The 17,266-nt window shown below is 48.4% G+C and overlaps 1 protein-coding gene and 1 long non-coding RNA gene across 3 annotated transcripts; one reads left to right on the forward strand and one right to left on the reverse strand.

The window, feature by feature from the left end:
* Positions 1-509: 509 nt before the first annotated feature.
* On the reverse strand, positions 510-6,781 carry NMRK2 (nicotinamide riboside kinase 2). Its single transcript, XM_083811456.1, has 8 exons — positions 6,469-6,781; positions 4,908-4,998; positions 4,011-4,059; positions 3,639-3,810; positions 2,094-2,165; positions 1,482-1,588; positions 978-1,063; positions 510-873 (listed from the first exon to the last, which is right to left on the reverse strand). The coding sequence occupies exons 1-7, from the start codon at positions 6,492-6,494 to the stop codon at positions 978-980; spliced, it is 603 nt and encodes a 200-aa protein (XP_083667582.1). The 5' UTR covers positions 6,495-6,781; the 3' UTR covers positions 510-873.
* Positions 6,782-9,015: 2,234 nt separating this feature from the next.
* LOC310886623 lies at positions 9,016-17,115 on the forward strand. 2 transcript variants are annotated; one of them, XR_014575388.1, is made up of 4 exons: positions 9,016-10,157; positions 10,303-11,913; positions 14,094-16,967; positions 17,063-17,115. It is a non-coding gene; the product is annotated as an uncharacterized lncRNA (long non-coding RNA). The 2 variants fall into 2 exon arrangements; XR_014575389.1 differs by lacking the exon at positions 17,063-17,115 and having other exon boundaries at positions 14,094-14,371; positions 14,964-15,090.
* The last annotated feature ends 151 nt before the right edge of the window (positions 17,116-17,266 follow it).

Raw genomic sequence — 17,266 nt, forward strand, 5'->3', positions numbered from 1 at the left:
CCTGCTGGATTTTCAATTCAGTAAGACAGCCGTCCCCACCTCACAAAATTCAGCTAGCTGGAGAATTTAGGACACAATAACTCTCGTCTGGACTCCAAAAGGCAGAAATGCAGGCGTCCGCCCAAACCTCTCACCTTGGGAGCACTCCACAGTTCTGTGAAACGGGCCACGGTATCTCTGCACGCTCATTTGCCTGAGCACAAAGTGAGAAATGCAGACAAGCTGAGGCTGACATAAAGCTGGTTTCACACCCGCGATTTAAAAATATCCGCGGTGCTGTTCACCTCCCGTGATCGCCTCTGAGACTCTCACCCTTGTTGGACGCCCGAACTATGTTTCCAGGCTGGAGTTATCGCTTAAAGCGAGGCTGCCTGAAGCTGCACAGGTATGGTTAGCATGAAATGTCAAATGCCACGAGATGTGTGGGCTGCTGTTGTACTGGTGGTGGTGTGCGTGCACCTCTTTCTACTAAAGGTGATCGACGTATTAAAATGGGAGCTCAGAAAAGAGATTTTAAATAGATTTTTACTGAATTTGAAAGATGACGTTACAAACAAGCCATTACATAAAGGCTTAATATCTGCAGAAGCATATAAGCAAGAGAGGCAGTTGTTTTCCAAATGCATCTCTACTTGTCCCACCATGAAAATGCATTTTCAACTTATGTTTAAGCCAGTGGAATATAAAATAGGAAAATTTAAAAAAAAAAATCCTGTCCATCACAGCTGCAAATAACTTATCTTCATTTTTCAATTATATACAAAAGATGCTTTCCAAAGGGCAGTGTAAGAAGTGTTTACACAAACCCCAACTCTGACTTCCAAGTACTATTTACATCATTCTGTACATGGGTCTTTCAGGTCTTCCGAGACCCTGCAAAGCAAGAAGGAACAGCGTGACCATCCGAGCATAAGAACAGATTGTTTCCAGCAGTCAGCCCCTCACATTTCACCCCCTTGGAGCAGGAATGTATTTACCTATAAGCAGTTCAAAAGCCTGTTCTGAATATCTTCAAAGACTTGATTGTAAAGCTCATCTCTAGACTTCAGTCCATCTAAATAAACTGAAAGAAAAAAGACAGTCAGTCCATAGGCTTCTACTCGGAACAAAGTTTATATGTAGATTAGTTTTTTAGTTATTTTACTGGGTTAATCCAAATGACGACTTGTTTTCCACTTCTGTTTTCCAGAAAACAGAACCCTTCTGAGAAACCTATGTCCCCCAAAACCTCTAAGCCTATTATAAAGTTTTATTTTTCCTCATAATAAAGGAAAATGTTCTTAATAATATAAAAACAAAGAGAAGGAGTTCTTAGCTGTAAGACTGCATATATTTATCCATCCAGAAAGTAGGCCAGGACTACAACTTAGTAATAAAAATAGCGCCTTGCATCATTACAGTTGAAGTTGCCTTGATTACATTACTGACTTCCTTAAAATCCAGAGCATAGTACCAAAGGATTTGGGTTTGGAGAGCCTTACCAACATCAACACCGTTGTCCTCCATTTCTTTCCTGTGCTTTAAGTACATGGGCCAGACGTGTCCATCGAAGAGCCCGGGGGGGTCAGGGACGGTGTAGTTGCGCGTGCTGCAAACGTGGAGGTGGGAAGTAGCGTTAGGACCGCGGGGACTGCACCCTCGTGCAGTACCAAAGCCTGACGTTAACCTGACAGCTGCGTGCATGTGAGAACTGGTTGCTCTTATCAATAACTGGCAACAGCTTCCACATTTTACACGAAGTTTATTCAGACACCCAAAGGAATATGGAATGTAGTGGCAGGCAAAGCGAGCATCGCTAGGGGTGTGCTGGGGCTCACGAGGGAAGCACGCAACAAAACTGCTCTCTTTGCACCCCTTAACGGATGCACTCTTGACAAAAGCCCCACAAAGGGGGCAGCCAGAGCTTCAGTAAGCGCCACATGAAAGTCTCTTCCTCCAATTAGATTAAACTTTTTAACTGTAATTCCAATTTGCAAGTGACACAGATACATCCCGATGACAAGAAGATGCAGGTAGCTCAAAAGCCTGCTTCTCTTGACTGCAGCAGGCAGTGTTTTTGGGGAGGAAGAATCAAAGTCAAAGCATCTGCTTACCTTCTCCTCCTTTTGCATTCATCATACGGAACTGCCAGGTAGTAGCGTATGTCAAAGAGGTCTATCAGTGGTCTAGGGTGGGGTGGAAAGAAAGAACGTGTCTATTTATTGCTTTCTGATAAAGTGCTAAGTTACCCCTGAAAGCCATACAAATCTTTCTGCTTCTTACATGTATGACTATTGCAGGCAATTCTGCTTTTCATTAAGGCAAGATCTGATCTATGGCAGGTTTATTACTTGCTATAAAACATGAACAATGTGAGCTTTCAGAGGTCGGAACTCTCCCTCCCTCCCCAATATCTGCTGAGAGTTACTGGGGAAGATTAGACGTGGGGCTAGGTGGGCCTGGGGGCTGAACCACAGCTCTTGCTCTATCCGCTCAATTTTGTTTGAAGTCAGCTGAAGTTTTAGCTCCTCAGTCTGGCACAAACAAACTTATCATCGTGCAGAAGCGAGCTGTCAAAACGTGCACGGAGAAACAGGTTTGGTACAGGTTCCTCCAGAAACCCAGTCACTGAGCTCCACCGTGGCTTATGGAGTTGCACTGCTATTAGGCTGAAGAAAACAAACCCTGAAAAAAAAATATCTAAAAAGCATAGAATCATAGAATGATTCTAAAATCTAAAAAGCAGAATCTAACCTAAGCAGCTAGTTTGACCCTGGTGGGATGTCTGGAAAATGCATATGGAGTGAATTGAGCAAGCTCTGGGGAATATAAAAATATATAAAATATTCCCCAGACGAAGGGCAGGCTCCTGCTCCTGGGACGGAGCACTGGGGTGGTATTTGTAACCTTCAGGAGAGGTACGAGCGTCACCTCCCAAGGGACGGGCCAAGAGCAGCAGGTGCTGTGCTGGGGCAGCCCGCGGCTGGCCGCGCTTTGTGCACGCAGCCCAGGGCTGCTCGTCCTGTGGCACAGCTCAGGAGGAATTCCACTTTTGCCAAGTGTCACGCACAGCTTGTTCTTGCAAAAGTTTTGTAAACAAAGCTACAGCTTGGAGCCAGCCCTCTGCTCGCTGTGTTTATAGCACACATTTTTCTGGAGTTTATATATTTAGCTATTGGAAATCTCCGCTCTCTCCTCTACTTGTCTTCCCAGCTTCTTGCCAAGCATTTTTTCCCCATATAAGAATGCGAAAAGGTTGATCTTTGATCCAACGTACAATTAATTACTCGGCTGAATTTAGTCAGCGTTAAGCAAGCGCATGTACCGCATGAGAACTATCCCTGAAGCCCAGGAGGGATTCCAAGCAGTGAACGCAGCACTGATTATCTCCTCGTTCTTATCAATGACCTTCTCAGGTCATGGTTTAGGCAGTGCGGTGGGAGAACAGGAGGGAAGGAGAGCTTCCTGCCCTACCCCAAAAAAGCCACTGCGGGCAGCCCGGTTTTACCAGCAGCAGATTTCTTACGCGTGAGAAATTCTTAGACATGATACCTCAGAAGGAGAAGGAAGGGTGTATTAGTAAAAAGGAGGTTTTAGTCCTGGCACTAGTCATCTAGCGTTCCTCCCTGGAAAGCCATTAATAGTTCCCCAAACCTTACTTGTAATTATAAAGCAGGAAGCCTTCAATGACCAAAATATGGATATCTTTGGAGGCTGGCTCTTTAGAGCCAGGCGTGACATTCACCCCGTGGGAACGGGCAAACTTCACTGGGTTCTCAATCCAGGCACGCACAGTGCTCACCATTGCCTCCATATCCAAGGAATCCAACACTAGTTAGAAGAAAGGGGGTGGGTGGGAAAGAGGTACACAATCAAATACCTTGAACCACACAGGTTTGAAAGTATAATATATAATGAACTTGTAAATTTTGAAATTACAATTAATTTACTATTAAAACTTTAATAATTAAAAAGAAATACTTAGGAAAAAAATATACATTACTGCATCCTATAGCGAACACTGCTCTTACCATCCCATTGTTTAAAGCCGTCTTCCCCGACTTCTATTTGATCTTGTGGCTGAAATATAGTGAGCAATAAAACATTGCTGCAAACTCAGCGTGATCAGTTACCTAAGATCCGATCACAACCTGGACGCTACCGCAACACCCAACAAAGTGTTCACTTAACGAAACCACTGCCGACCTCGCTGGGATCAAGTTAAAATTTTAAGTTCCCGTTTTTCACCAACCCGAGAGCTTTGAGAAAGCATTCTTGGCTCAGATAAGGCACGTGTGGCAAAGAGTTTGAGGTTGACAATTTGGTATGCTATCGCTGGCCAAAACACTCCAGGTTCCCTATTTGTAAGCGAGCAGGTAAAGAATTATTCCTGGCCAAGCTATTTATAAACAGGGGGCCTAGAGCGAGCACGTGAGGACTTAATATGCCAATGCAGCGTTAAGTACTTTCGAGTTTACCTGACCAATAATAGATACCTGAACTCCTCCTAACATTTCTACCAAAAATACAGGGCAGCACAGCGTAACTCGTGGGCCAGTGAAAGCTTTACGTGTGCCATGTTCCACATCCTTACGGAAAACCATGTGGGACCTTCTCCTGCGCGCCGAGGGCTGGCCTCTGACCCAAATTCATGCTCGAGGCCGCCGCCAGAGCAGCGCTTGTGGCTCGGCACCACTCCGCAGGTGCAAGCCGCGCTGTGCGGGCTCTGAGGGCTGCTGGGGGCACATTTTTGAGGTGAAACGTGGAGCAAAGGCCCAGCTTGAGGGGTCCACGCGGCCAGGGGGCTTTTAGCTGAGCTACGGCTGGGTCTGTCCTGGGGACTGAGGGAAGCTTTCGGTGCCTGGGGCCACTGCTACGCGTGGGAGCGGCGGCGCGTGCCGGGGGCGAGCGGGAGGCGCCGGGCTCACCTTGAAGAAGTCGTCCTGGTGGACGACGCAGCAGTTGGGCAGCGCCTTGACAAGCCTGTTGGTCAGCGTGGTTTTGCCACCGTTGGTGACGCTGAAACAGAGAACGTGAGACAGGAACGGGATGAGGGACACGGGCACGGGGGACACGGAGATGGGGGACACGGAGATGGGGGAGCCACTTCGGGGTGCTGACGGGGACATGGGGCTGACGGGGGACACGGTGCTGACGGGGGACACGGGGGGCCACGGTGCTGACAGAGCTGCTTTGAGGTGCTGACGGGGGGACACGGCGCTGACAGAACCACTTTGGGGTGCGCGCAGCCCGCGCGCCACGTTTGAATTTCCCGCCTCGGCGGAGCGCGCTGGGCGCTGATTGGCTCTCGCCGCCCCCCCCCCCCCCCCCCCCCCCCCCGGTCCGGCCGCGGCTCGCGCCGCTCGTAACGGCCGCCGCTTCCCGCGCGCGGGACGGCGCGTCCTTACCCCTCCCCCACCCCCTTCCCCCGCCGCTGAGGGGAGCGGCCCCGCCGCCATCTCGGCCGCTCCGTCCCCCCGCCTTCGCGGCTCTCCCCGGGGCTGGGGGAAGCCCCGCGGGTGTTTCCGCAAGATGGAGGAGGGGGAGGGGGGGCCGAGCCCTTTCCCTCAGCTTCGGGAGTGGGCGTAAAGCGCCCGAACCCCCCTTGCTGCTGCCCCTCGTTCCCCCCTGACGCTTCTGTTCAGGAGGCTGGCGTTCGTCGGCTTGAGGGGCTGCCCCGTGAGAGCAAGGCACGCGAAAAGTGCCTTTATAATGCACTAAATTAGTTGTGAATCAGGGAAGCTCCTTCCTTTTACAGCCATTCAGACTTGTACCGCAGAACCTGCCTTAACACGAGACAGCTGCACCCCCACCCCCCCAGACGGGAGAGCTGTCAAGCCTGAGTGCGCTTAATCTCTTATTTTTTTAATCCAAAGGCTCCCAAGATCACACGCTGTCCTCGATCTGCCTTTCGGCTCAGTCTTGCCGGGGGTCACTTTTGCGAGCTCCTCTGCAGTGAGTGGAGCGCTGCCAAGTTGCATCAGGCAGCCTGTCCTCAGCCGCAGGCCTGCTTCCAAGCCCTCCCTTGCTGCCGAACAGAGCTTTTTGTCCAATAATCCAACTCAAAGCAGTTCCCCCCCCTTCCCCGTGTCCTTCAGAGAGGCTTTTAAAAGTCTAAATTAATGCTGAAAACATCCTTTTACAGAGTTCAGGCGCGCCACGCCTGTAACTTCACCTATGAGGCTATTTGCAGTACTTCTTTCTACTTCAGTCTATTTGCAATACTTCTTTCTACTTCAGCCTATTTACAATACTTCTTCCTACTTCAGGCAGCCTCCCGTTAATGCTATAGAAGTTTGGGGGACGCCTCCCTGCAGGGCCCTCGGTGTTACATAAAGCACACATTAAGAGTCAGCAACTTGCCGGTTTTCCAGAATCCCGTACCCCGACGGTCCCTTATGTAACCCCCAAGGCTCAGCTCATTTTACAGCAATTAGGCACAAAGGAAAAGCAGCGTATTAGCTACCGATGGCGCCGGTAGGAACTTACCCTCCGATGCCTATGATGTATTTCATCTCCGCGGAGCTGCTTCTGTAGCAGGAATGCGGCGAGGAAAGTAACTGGGCTGAGGAAGGCTGAAGTGGCTTTTGGCAGCACAAAGCCGCTCCGGGCCCTTTTTCCCCCCTTTTTCCTGCCCGTTTCCCCCCTCAGCCCTGCTCCGCTTTACTATTCCATTGAAGAAAAGGCGGGTTGAGCTTTAATTTATAGAGCCCCGCCGCAGCGCCCTCCCCGTGGCTTCCCCGCCCCGCCTGGTGATGGAAAAGCCCTATGACTATCATGAGCCCAAGATGCCATATTTTAGAGCCCGGATTAACCAATCCTCACCTCGGCATATAGGGTCATGCGCGCTGCCGCTGCACCTGTTTCTGCACCCCTTGCAGACCCCCACTCCGCTGCCCTCGCTGCCTTGGCTATAAATAGCTTTTTGGCAAGGCTTCCCTTTGCCTAAATTAGTAATGGGGTAGGTGAAAATGTCACCCCTTTTTACATTTCCTTTGGGAGATCTGGGGAAGGGTATGGAGGTGTGCGAGGATATAATTAAGTGCCTCGTTTTTTTTCCTTGAAGTCAGACGAGCTCCCTCTTTGCTTTCCTCCTCTTTTTCCCAAGCCCACTTTGATTATTTTAAATGCATCCAGGAATGTAACGAAAAAGGAATTTTTTGTTTCTCTGTAAACTTCCGATACGGGAACTAAAATATTTTTTTTTCCTGCTTTTAGTAAAGCTGTTCAGAGAAAGGAATATGCAGATGCTGATGACTAAAATCAGTAAATCCACGATCTTTTAAAACTTTAGGGGGAATATTTTGAACCTTGGGCTTGTACTTCATACGTAGACACAAAGTCATAAAATTACATGCTATACAATTATATTACAGATATATATTATATAGACAATGAAGATACATAGATAGATAATATATGGATAGATAATATATAGATAGATAATATATAGATATAGATGATATATATTATATTAGATAGATATATATTATATTATATATATACAATGATACTAGCTTTCCTGAGGGCTGCCTATTCCCCAGTTCACTCATGTAAAGCAACGCTTTTCAAGCTGTGTTAACTCTACCTGAACTTGAATAAATAGTTTATTTGCATAAATGCCTCTCAACAGAAATACATGTTGTAGAACCTGTGCTTTAGTTTTAATTGTTTCAGATACTTCTGAAAATCTCTCTTGAAATATGTTGGGTAAAGCGGAGTTAGCGATAGTTCTGAATGTTTTTCAGATTAACATAATGATGTGAATCATACAGCATGCATTTTTAAATAATATCTTGTATAATAGAGCTTAAATCACCCAAACCACTGTGTCCTTTTTCTTTTTAAAAATTCAGTGTTTCACACCTTATAAATATCCCCAGTATTTTGCGGACACCAATGGCACCTTTTTCTCAAAATGGGTAACTGGGGGGGGCAGTTGGGATGCGGGATCATTATGGGATGAGGCATCATTAATTTTAATTTTATTTATTTATTTGTCTATTTATTCAGAACAACTGCCTCCAAGCTGTATTTAACTTGAATTTCTCTGTTCCAGGCCTGAAGAAAGGTTTATGGCCTAAAAGCTTGTTTGCAGCACCTTAGCTATAGCTGTTGATCCAATAAATGATGTTACTTCTCCCTGCAAATCTTGCCTGCCTTAAAGGCTAAATTATGTTCCTCTGCCATAAGGTCAAGGCCTAGTGCTTTGATAAAATGAGCTGATCAGGAATAAATATGGGCTAAATATTAGTAGCTGTCAGAGGCGTCAGATTCTGGAAGTCCTGCAGTGAAGGTATTGGAGGCAAGAAATTATTATTATTTTGTTCTTAAGAGAGAGCCCGGTAAATTTATGAACAGGAGTAATGCAAAGTGGTCTTTTCCAGTCTATTATGCTGTATTAATTCTGTGGGTTTAACTAATAGACCTCAGCCAGTGCTTCCACTATAATTGTTACATATTGTCAACATCAGTATGTTATTAGATTGTTTCTGGAGACTTCACCTGGAAATTATACTTTTATTACCGTTAACAAGGTAGCTATGTAAAATGTTTGCTTCGGGGAAATTTGGATCTGGAATTCCTGAACGTGAATGAGACGTGACTGTCGGGGAAGCTGGATTTCCAGCAGCTGCCCATCACAGCCTTTGCAATGGGGAGTCACCAAACTGAGTCACCAGAGCCTCAGCTGGCGTCAATTGTCATTGTGCGCTGAAGTGGAGCAATGACAATTTACACCAACTGAAAATTTGGCCGAAGATTAGCCCTGCGCTCAATTTTTTCCTGCCCTTCACTGTGTTTCTCTTCTGTCCATGAGCTAGGAAAATGTCTTGGTTAAAAAAGCAAACTGTGTGCTGTATTAGTTTATATTTTACCACATTCGACCTTGTGTGCTAGGCAAAAACTGGGAGCCTTGGCAGTTGTGTAAAAGTTAGGTGGGGATACTGGTGTCAGCTTCCTTTGATCCGGTCTTCTTTATGTTGGAGTCCTGCTAATCCAAATATTTTTGGAATCTGCCAGCCCCTAGGTGAGTGAAAATTGTATTCTGCCCTGGTGTCCTTACTAATATGCACGTGCTTCAGAAACAGAACTTAGGTTTTTGCATTGAAAAATGAATATTTGGCCTAAGATCAAAAGAAACAAAACATTTATAGTATAGGTAGAAAAATAATAATAATAATAAAAAATATTGCAGTTAGCAGCAGCTGGTTTTAGTATTTGGCTGAGTTGTTCGGGATCAGTGAAATCCAGAACAGTGAAGTTCCACTATCTCCATTAAGAAAGTCAAAGCTCTGTTTTTTCTGAAAACAAATTTTCAAGAAGGCATTTTTTTTTCTCACAGTTCCAAATCTCGTTCTGTGAGCACCCAGGGTAAGAGCTCATTTTTAGAGCTTTTTCTTCGTGGTCCCTCAGTGCTCCTGGGGTTGTGTCTGGCTTTTCCTGAAGCTGTCTTTAAGCCACTTGTCTATGTTTTTCTATCACCTCTATTCATAATCATGCACAAAACATCCAGTGAAATCATTTTCACCCACATAGCTCAAATTCTCAGATTCCTGAGTGGCCGCAGCTTTGCTGTTGTTTTAGGAGGCGGCATGTGTCTGCCTGTGTTTGGAGATCTCAGGCATTTCAGCTGTCTGCTTCGTAAGAACCCCAAAGACCTCTTACACAAAACTGTCTGAAATGAATGGTGACAGTTACACTTACCAGCTACAGCAAACTTTACCCAACCTGTAAAAACGTCTATGCAAATGCCAAGTGTTCATACATTCTTTTTTTAGCAAGCTATGTTAGCCACGTTTCTCGGTGAGTTATGCGTTGATCTGAAACTTCCTTTTTTTTGTGTGCTTGTTTATCCAGCAGATACGTTATCTGTTTGACACTTTACTAATACAAATACCATTCAACAGCGGTTTTCAATCAAAGATAGAAAATGTTCCCTCTCTACATTATTTTTAGAACACCGATGTTTACTAAAAGTTTAATATTAATCTCCTCTGTTAAAACTAAGATAAATTTGACAAGATGATTTAACACTTGTGGAGCACTCATGTTGTTTCCCTGAGCTAGTTTAGTTTTTGTATATCCACTGACCTCTTCTGTTGCAGGATGTGACTCATTTATTCTAAAGCTTTAATTCAGGCTTCAAATCCTTCCCTAATCATAAGACATTGCTTATGGTATGAACAAGGTTATGCCAAGGTTCCTTAATGCTTTAGTTAGAGGCAGGGGGTGGGTAGCGGCTAGATGAGACAGCCTGCCAGCTGGTGAAAGAACAGTCAAAGGAATGAGAGTAATTTTCACTTGTGAATTTTTGAATTACAGGTTTATTTATTCTTCGCGGAACGCTGAGTTGGTCGGGTTTGCTATGAAAGCCTTTCTCCAAGCCTTCGGAGACCACACGTCTCAACAGCGCAAAAACTTTGGAAGAAGACAGGCTTTTACTTTTCAAAAAGACAAGGTGAGAGGAAGTAAGAAGTGACACAGTAATTGTTAACTGCTAATAGCCAGGACAGCTAATAGTAAAAAAAAAAAAATAGGCTAGTAGAATAAGAGGCTTAAATACGATAATGCCTAACTAGCTGGCATCTTGTCCCAGTGATAAGCAGACTGTCTTTCAGGCTGCCACTGTCAGAGGTGATATTTTCTGCCACTGCTGCTGCTGAGCCCACCGCTGCCATTAGTGGCAGGAAGTCTGTAGTCCCACGGAGGAGGCAGAGGTGGAGCAGTAGGTTGGCTGCTCCCCTAACCCTAATTATGACCCTAACTCAACACCTACGTCACCAAATTCTCCCATGAACTAGTGCTAACAAGGGAAGCCTTTTGGTAGACCTGAACTTCATTTGGATGCCTTTACACAACCCCCCACACGACAGGACTCTGCGCTTTCTCTCTCACCTAACCCTAACCCGAACCCTAACCCTAACCCGAACCCTTATTATGACCCGAAGCCAACAACTATGTCACCAAATTCTCCCATGAAATAGTGCTCACAGCGGAAGCCTTTTGGTAGACCTGAACTACCTTGGGCAGCCCTTACACAACCCCACACACAACAGGACTCTGTGCACTCTCTCTCTCCAAACCCTAACCCTAACCGTAACCCAAATACTAATTATGACTCTAACCCAACACCTACGTCGCCAAATTCTCCCAACAATGGTCACAACGGAAGCCTTTTGGTAGACCGGTGAGAAACAAAGTAGTGTTTTTGTGATAGAATGTGTTTTTGCAGCGGGAAATTCCACTAACCTTGCATATTCAAAAGTGATTGTGCAGGCATGACAGTAGCATAGCTGTGGGGAGTACGGTAAGCAGATAAGGGGAAGGCCCCGCTGTCCCAAAATAAGGATGGTAACTAAGAAAAACAGGACGAACAGTGCGAAATCAGTAAAAAACAAAAAGTCACGGGCCTTCTAGTCATGAGAGAAGGAAAAAAAAAGGAAAAGGAGAAATTAATGGTTGGTCAAATGAAATTGTACATATATGGTACAGTAATAAGTGCTGAGTAGCTTGTGACCCTGTAGTACTCAGCCAGTGAGGAACCAGGGGAGGAATCAAGCATCGGGTAATAGGGAATATAAGGTTATGATAGACTTTGACTGTGTGCTCCTGCTTGCAGGATGCCTGCTATTGCAGTCACAAATAAAAACGCTGCTTCACTGAGACATGTGTGAGCCTGTGTTCTTGGCTACAGAGTGTTCCTCACAAACTGGGGGCTTGTCCGGGATCCTGTTGCCTTCTGGGGAGCCCTGTTACCACCGCAGCAGGAAGGCGTGCCCCGCCGATTTCACCGGTCCTGTGCCTTGGTGATGCAGAGAGCTGATGAAGGAACTGAGACCGGTTAAGAAGGCAGCATTGGTGAAGAGCTGGGGAAGAAAGGAAGGTAGGCACTCCAGTTTTGAGAATTGACCTGGTAACTCTGCACAGACCAAGGTAAGAAATATTAATTATTGCCTTGGGGGTCGGGTAAGACTCTTGTGTGACGTGATTGAGACGTACTTCCGTAGGAAGTGAGTGTGGAGACCTGACACGTGGTTCTGCAGCTCCGCGAGGGGCGAGGCCAGGGACAGAAGAAGTGAAAGGTAAAGGTGAGAAAGGAAGAGTCTTGGGGAAATGTGGTGTATGGTACAGCAGTACGTCGGGGAATCTGGTTAACCCCTGAGTGTATGGTACTGCCTTGCACAGTAAAGTGCTCTGCAATACACCCTCATTTCCTAGAACTGGAACGTTAGTGTGTGGTACCCTGCAGGAGGACAAATTCTGTAACACACTGACAAGGGCTAGGAAAAATAGGAAATGAGGGATCCAGGGAACAGGGAGATATTCTGGGGCAGTGCCTGCCAACAGTCCTTCTGGAAGAATGGTAAGAAAGTGGAAAAATAATACCAAAATGAGAGGATATGATAAAAAGAAAATTATTAAGTACCGTGTATTAATCTGGACAAAGGAATGAAATAAGGAAACAGCAGGATTTTGGCCAAAATACGGGTAGGATGACAATTCAGGCTTTAAATTTATATGTAAACAAGAAGACTTCTCTTTCAGAGGAGGAGTCAAGTTATGCTGCTTGCTGGGTGCAGGGGGCGAGTCAGTTTTTATTGAAAAAGGGTCAGGACCAGGAGAAAGAGGAGTCAGAGAGAAGGACAGGTCAATGGGAACCCTTGGGTAATTTACCCCCTCCCTGTAATCCTAATATTGCACTGGTGGCAGCAGCAGCTGCTCCAGGAAGGGAGACGGGGACTGCAATTAACACTGTCCCTAGAGAAGGAGGGCGCTTTGGGCTCTGGTAGGAATTAGAACAAGGTAGAAGAGGTATTGAGAATTTCACCTTCCCCTATGCTCCCAGTACTAACGCTCCTATGTGTCCTCTTAGGGAGGTCTCAGGGAGGCAAGGACAAATAGGTTCTGTGACCCTATGCAAGACTGGGAAAGAACCAACCCCCCCAGACTAGGACTAATTCTGATAGAGCAGAAATATCCGCTTATCCAACTGGGATAATAACAACCCACAACAGAGAAATCATACGAGAGACTTGGGGTCAGAAGGAGAAAGAAGTCGAGGATGAATCCTGAGGACCCTGTAGCCCAAGGGCTCTTTAAAGTTCATTTTGTGATTAAAGCCTGGCCAGATACGCAGAAAAAGCTCCAGAAGGTGGGAGGATTGAGTGAACAGTCACTGGAGACCCTCCTGCAGGAGGCCCTGAAGGCGTTTGTCAGGAGGGGAGAGGAGAAGGAAAAGCAGGGAGCGAAACTAATGGTCTTCACAGGGGACCAGGTAGTGAGGCAGAGGATTGGGGATAGAGGAAGAAAACTTTCAGGGGAAGTTGAGTCCAGGATGGAAGGGAGAGGAAGAGAGACGAAGGAATGGCATGCAAGGAAAGCTACGTGTGTTGCAGCCTAAATCCTAGCAGGGACAGGCTTTGAGATGATGTTCTAAGGCCGCTCACTTCCAATAGGAGTATCCGGAGTGGACGAAGGAGGAGCGATTGTTTGCTGTTACCAGTTCAGAATAGGGGAGTCAGGGCTCCCCAGAAAGCTAGTCCCACTGAGAGCCCCTGATAAATGAAACGGGCTCAAGGGTTGAGATAAGGACAGGGAGGTCACTCTACAAGTATTGTCACGGGCAAAACAGACTTAGCATAGGGAGATTAATAACATTTATTACCTATCGCTGACGGGCTGGAGCGGCGAGAAAGACAGAAACAAGCTGGGGGCACCTTCCCCCATCTCTCTGGGGATAGAAGGGGCTGAGATAACAGTGCTACTTTCTGGGGACACCAGGCTGAGACTAGGGCAATTGTTGTACGTACCTGAGGCAGGGTCACTCATTGGGATCAGACAGGAAAGCAGATCAGACAGTAAAGAAGCGGATCAGACAGTAAAGAAGCAATTGACTGTGTCCTGGAAACTTGGCTCCCCGGAACGAAGTGCTGACCTTTGGCACTTCTCCAAATTCAAACGGCGCCAAGGAAAGATGTGGGAGTTTCACCATATGAAACCTTATTTGGATTGCCGGACCTGGGCAAAGGGAATGAATAACCTCAATTCGAGACAAAAGATGCTTTTCTTAAAAACTACATATTTGGGATGTTGTCTTCTTTGTCATCGCCCAGGACCTGTGGATCGTTAGCTCAAACCCCAACCTTGAAGCCCCGATCCATCCATTCCGAGCAGGAGATTGGGTTTTGATACGAGCGTGGAGGGAACTGAAACTGCAACCTGAGTGGGACGGACCGTTCCAGGTACTCCTGACTACTGAGAGGGCAGTAAGAACAGCTGAGAAATGGTGGACTCAGTACACTCATTACACCTGGGCGAAGACATCAGTTGACCCTGAGACATGGGAGACTGTTCCTAGAAGAGAACCTTTGAAATTAAAAATTAGGAGGAGGTGTGAATCATAGTTGTAAACTAACCTTTAACTTCTCCTTGGGAAAAAATAATGAATACCATGTGTAATTGGGAAAAAGAGATGGATTACATAGAGTGTTCCCAGGGTATTTTGGTTTTTATATTAGTATGTATATCGTTCTTCATACTGCTGGAAATTCAGGGGGCAATAATACCGACCCTGGATGTGGAAATGTTACCTGTGAGGAAGGGAATTATCTCTGTTGTACCGAATATGGTAATTATGGGAATGTCAATATTCATTAACGTATCCAATATTCTGTTGTTAATGCACACCAGACACAACATGGGAATCATCCTGTAATCAGATGGCCAGGCCTGAACGGCAAGGGGTGGTGTTGGCTACCTGGTAGTAAAGCCAGGAAGGTGTTGCCCCTAGAATGAGATGTATGCCCCCCCCCCCCCCCAGTATTCGCCCCTTGACTTAATTCCCAGCGGTCAGAATCCAGCCTCAGCATGGACCACAGAGGCCAACCAGGACATTGCCCGTTTCCTCTTCATCCTCTGAAAAGCGAAGTCACCCAGAGGTGGGCCAATAGACTACCAAACCAAAACCCATTCCTTTTTTCCAGCTTTTCTCCACTCACCTTCCTGATCGAGGTTTAGCGCTTCCACTTGCCATGCTGAGCCAAGGCCACGTGGGTTAGACCAAGGAGGAAGAACAGACAAACGTGACAATCCACAAAGCAGTCTGTACCCTCACCCCTTCTTTCCTCCCATACAGCCAAGCCCCAGGACCACGTCCCCCAGCCCAGCACTGACACTTCGCTCACCTAACATCCCAAAGAGATGCATCACGCTCCTTGCTCCTGCACTCCGAGCATCTCCAGGTTCTAGGATCTGCCAGGATCTGGAACCGTTGGCATCCGGCACGCCTCAGAAACGTGGCAGGAGATGCACACTGCTGTCACACGGTGCTTGCCAAGGCAAAACAGACTAACAAAACCCACCGACCAACTCGCTGCCCACAGCACCGTCCAGTTGCCCTCATTTCTCGTTCAGATTTCCAGCTTAGTTTGTGGCTGTGGGCTGGGCTACAAGAAACAAAAAGCGAAGCTCATATCCGTGAGGGACACACGAACAGTGCAGCTCCTCGCAGAGGACTCGAGCACAGAGACCGGAGCCAGAAAGAACCTTCAGGTCCACAAATGCCAAAACGCCATGCACCCACAGCAGCCCTGGCAGGGGGAATCACAGACTTATCCTCCAGAGACGGAAAAGGTGACCCTGCTCTGGTAACTACGGTGACCCTGCTCAGCCTCTTGGTAATACTGCGCCTACGTGGCCAAGCCCCTCGCGGTGTGTATGAAGCTCTGTGAATCCCCTGGGGAGCTACACAGAGGGCTTGATGTATCTAGTGATTAAAATACAACCCAAAAGCGTAAGCGTGCCCTGTCACATCCCAAAACCAAGTTGGCCGCAACCTCTGCTGAATGTCCCCCTGTTGAGTGAATTCCACGCAGTCACGCTCCGGAAGGCTGCAAGGTCCAAAGGCTCTACCGCCACCAAAACGGCAGGGGAGACCTCGACAATACACTAAACTGTCCCTAACCCTGAAAAAGGCCACACGGTACGCGCCCGCCGCTGCTGCTCTCAGACCCACGCCTCACAGGGAGCTCGGCCAAGCCCCAGCCCTGCCCCAGGGGCACCTCCACGGCCCCGGGCCCGCCCCGACCACCCTCAGGGGCAGCGGGGGCCGACGCGCTGCCACGGCGCATGCGCGGCGCCGCTCCGCCTGCAGTGCCGCGGTGCGGCCAGCAGGGGGAGCGCGGAGCCGCAGTGCCGCCTTCCGCCACCAGGCGGCACCAGGCGCCGCCGCGCCAGCCCGCTCCGCGCACGCGCGGGGGAGCCGCCCTTCCTACCTGCCCGCGTTGCCCGCGCTCGGAAGCCGAGCGGCAGCGCGGAACTACATTTCCCGGCATGCCCCGGGAGCCGAGGCGGGCTGCTGGCAGCGCGGAGCCCGAAGACCACAACTCCCGGCATGCTGCGGGGCGAGGCCGCGCCGGGGCCTGCGGGCGCCCGCGGCTCTCGGTGCCTCCCCCCCCCCCCCCGGCGGGGCCTTCCCTGCCCCGGCCGCCGCTCCCGGGGGTCCGGCCGGGGAGCCCCCACACCCCCGCAAGCAGCCGCGGCTGCCTGATGCGGACCGGCCCCGGCCCGGGGAGCACAGGCAGCGCTGGGCCAACCCCCCCCGGGCACGGCGATGCCGCTGACCGGGGCCGCAGCCACGGAGGGGGGCACGGGGCAGAAAGAAAGTTGTTGAAGTCCTGTGCAGGGCCCCGGGAGGTGTCCCGCTGCCCCTCCGTCCGTGTCTGCGTCCGTCCCGTGGGGAAGTGTTGCCTCCTGCAGCCACGGGCTGCAAGGCACAGGAGGAAGGAAATGAAGGGAAAGGGCACAAGCAGCGAGAGAGAAAATGGACGGACGGACGGACAGAGGGACAGAGGGACGGGAGAACCACCCGGAGGGCAGGGAGCAGGGCAGGGGTGGTCAAGAGGGTCGGACAGGGAGCCCAACAGAGGCACAACTGCAGTGGGCACGAGGACGGAGAGTAATGGTAATTTTATTACCACTGACTTCAGGTATTTTTGGTTTGGGGAAATAAGAAACAAAACGTGCCGCATCAGAGATGACTCCCTTTAACAGTCTCTGCATTTCTGTTATTTGAATGAAAAAGTCATGAGGATGAGTGCAGAAGTACGCAGCTATTGCCGACAGAGACACTGTAAGTAGGCCTCTCAGTATTGCTTTTGGTATTGCATAGGGAAAAACATTAAGCATAAAATTTCTCATCCGTAAGGCCTTGAAGGGCAGGCAGAGAAGGAACCCGATGCGCAAAGTGTGTCTCCTGAGAATCACATGGCTTCTGGTCTCACAGGAT

Source organism: Anser anser (genome assembly GCF_964211835.1).
Source record: "Anser anser genome assembly, chromosome: 25".
Lineage (NCBI taxonomy): Eukaryota > Metazoa > Chordata > Aves > Anseriformes > Anatidae > Anser > Anser anser.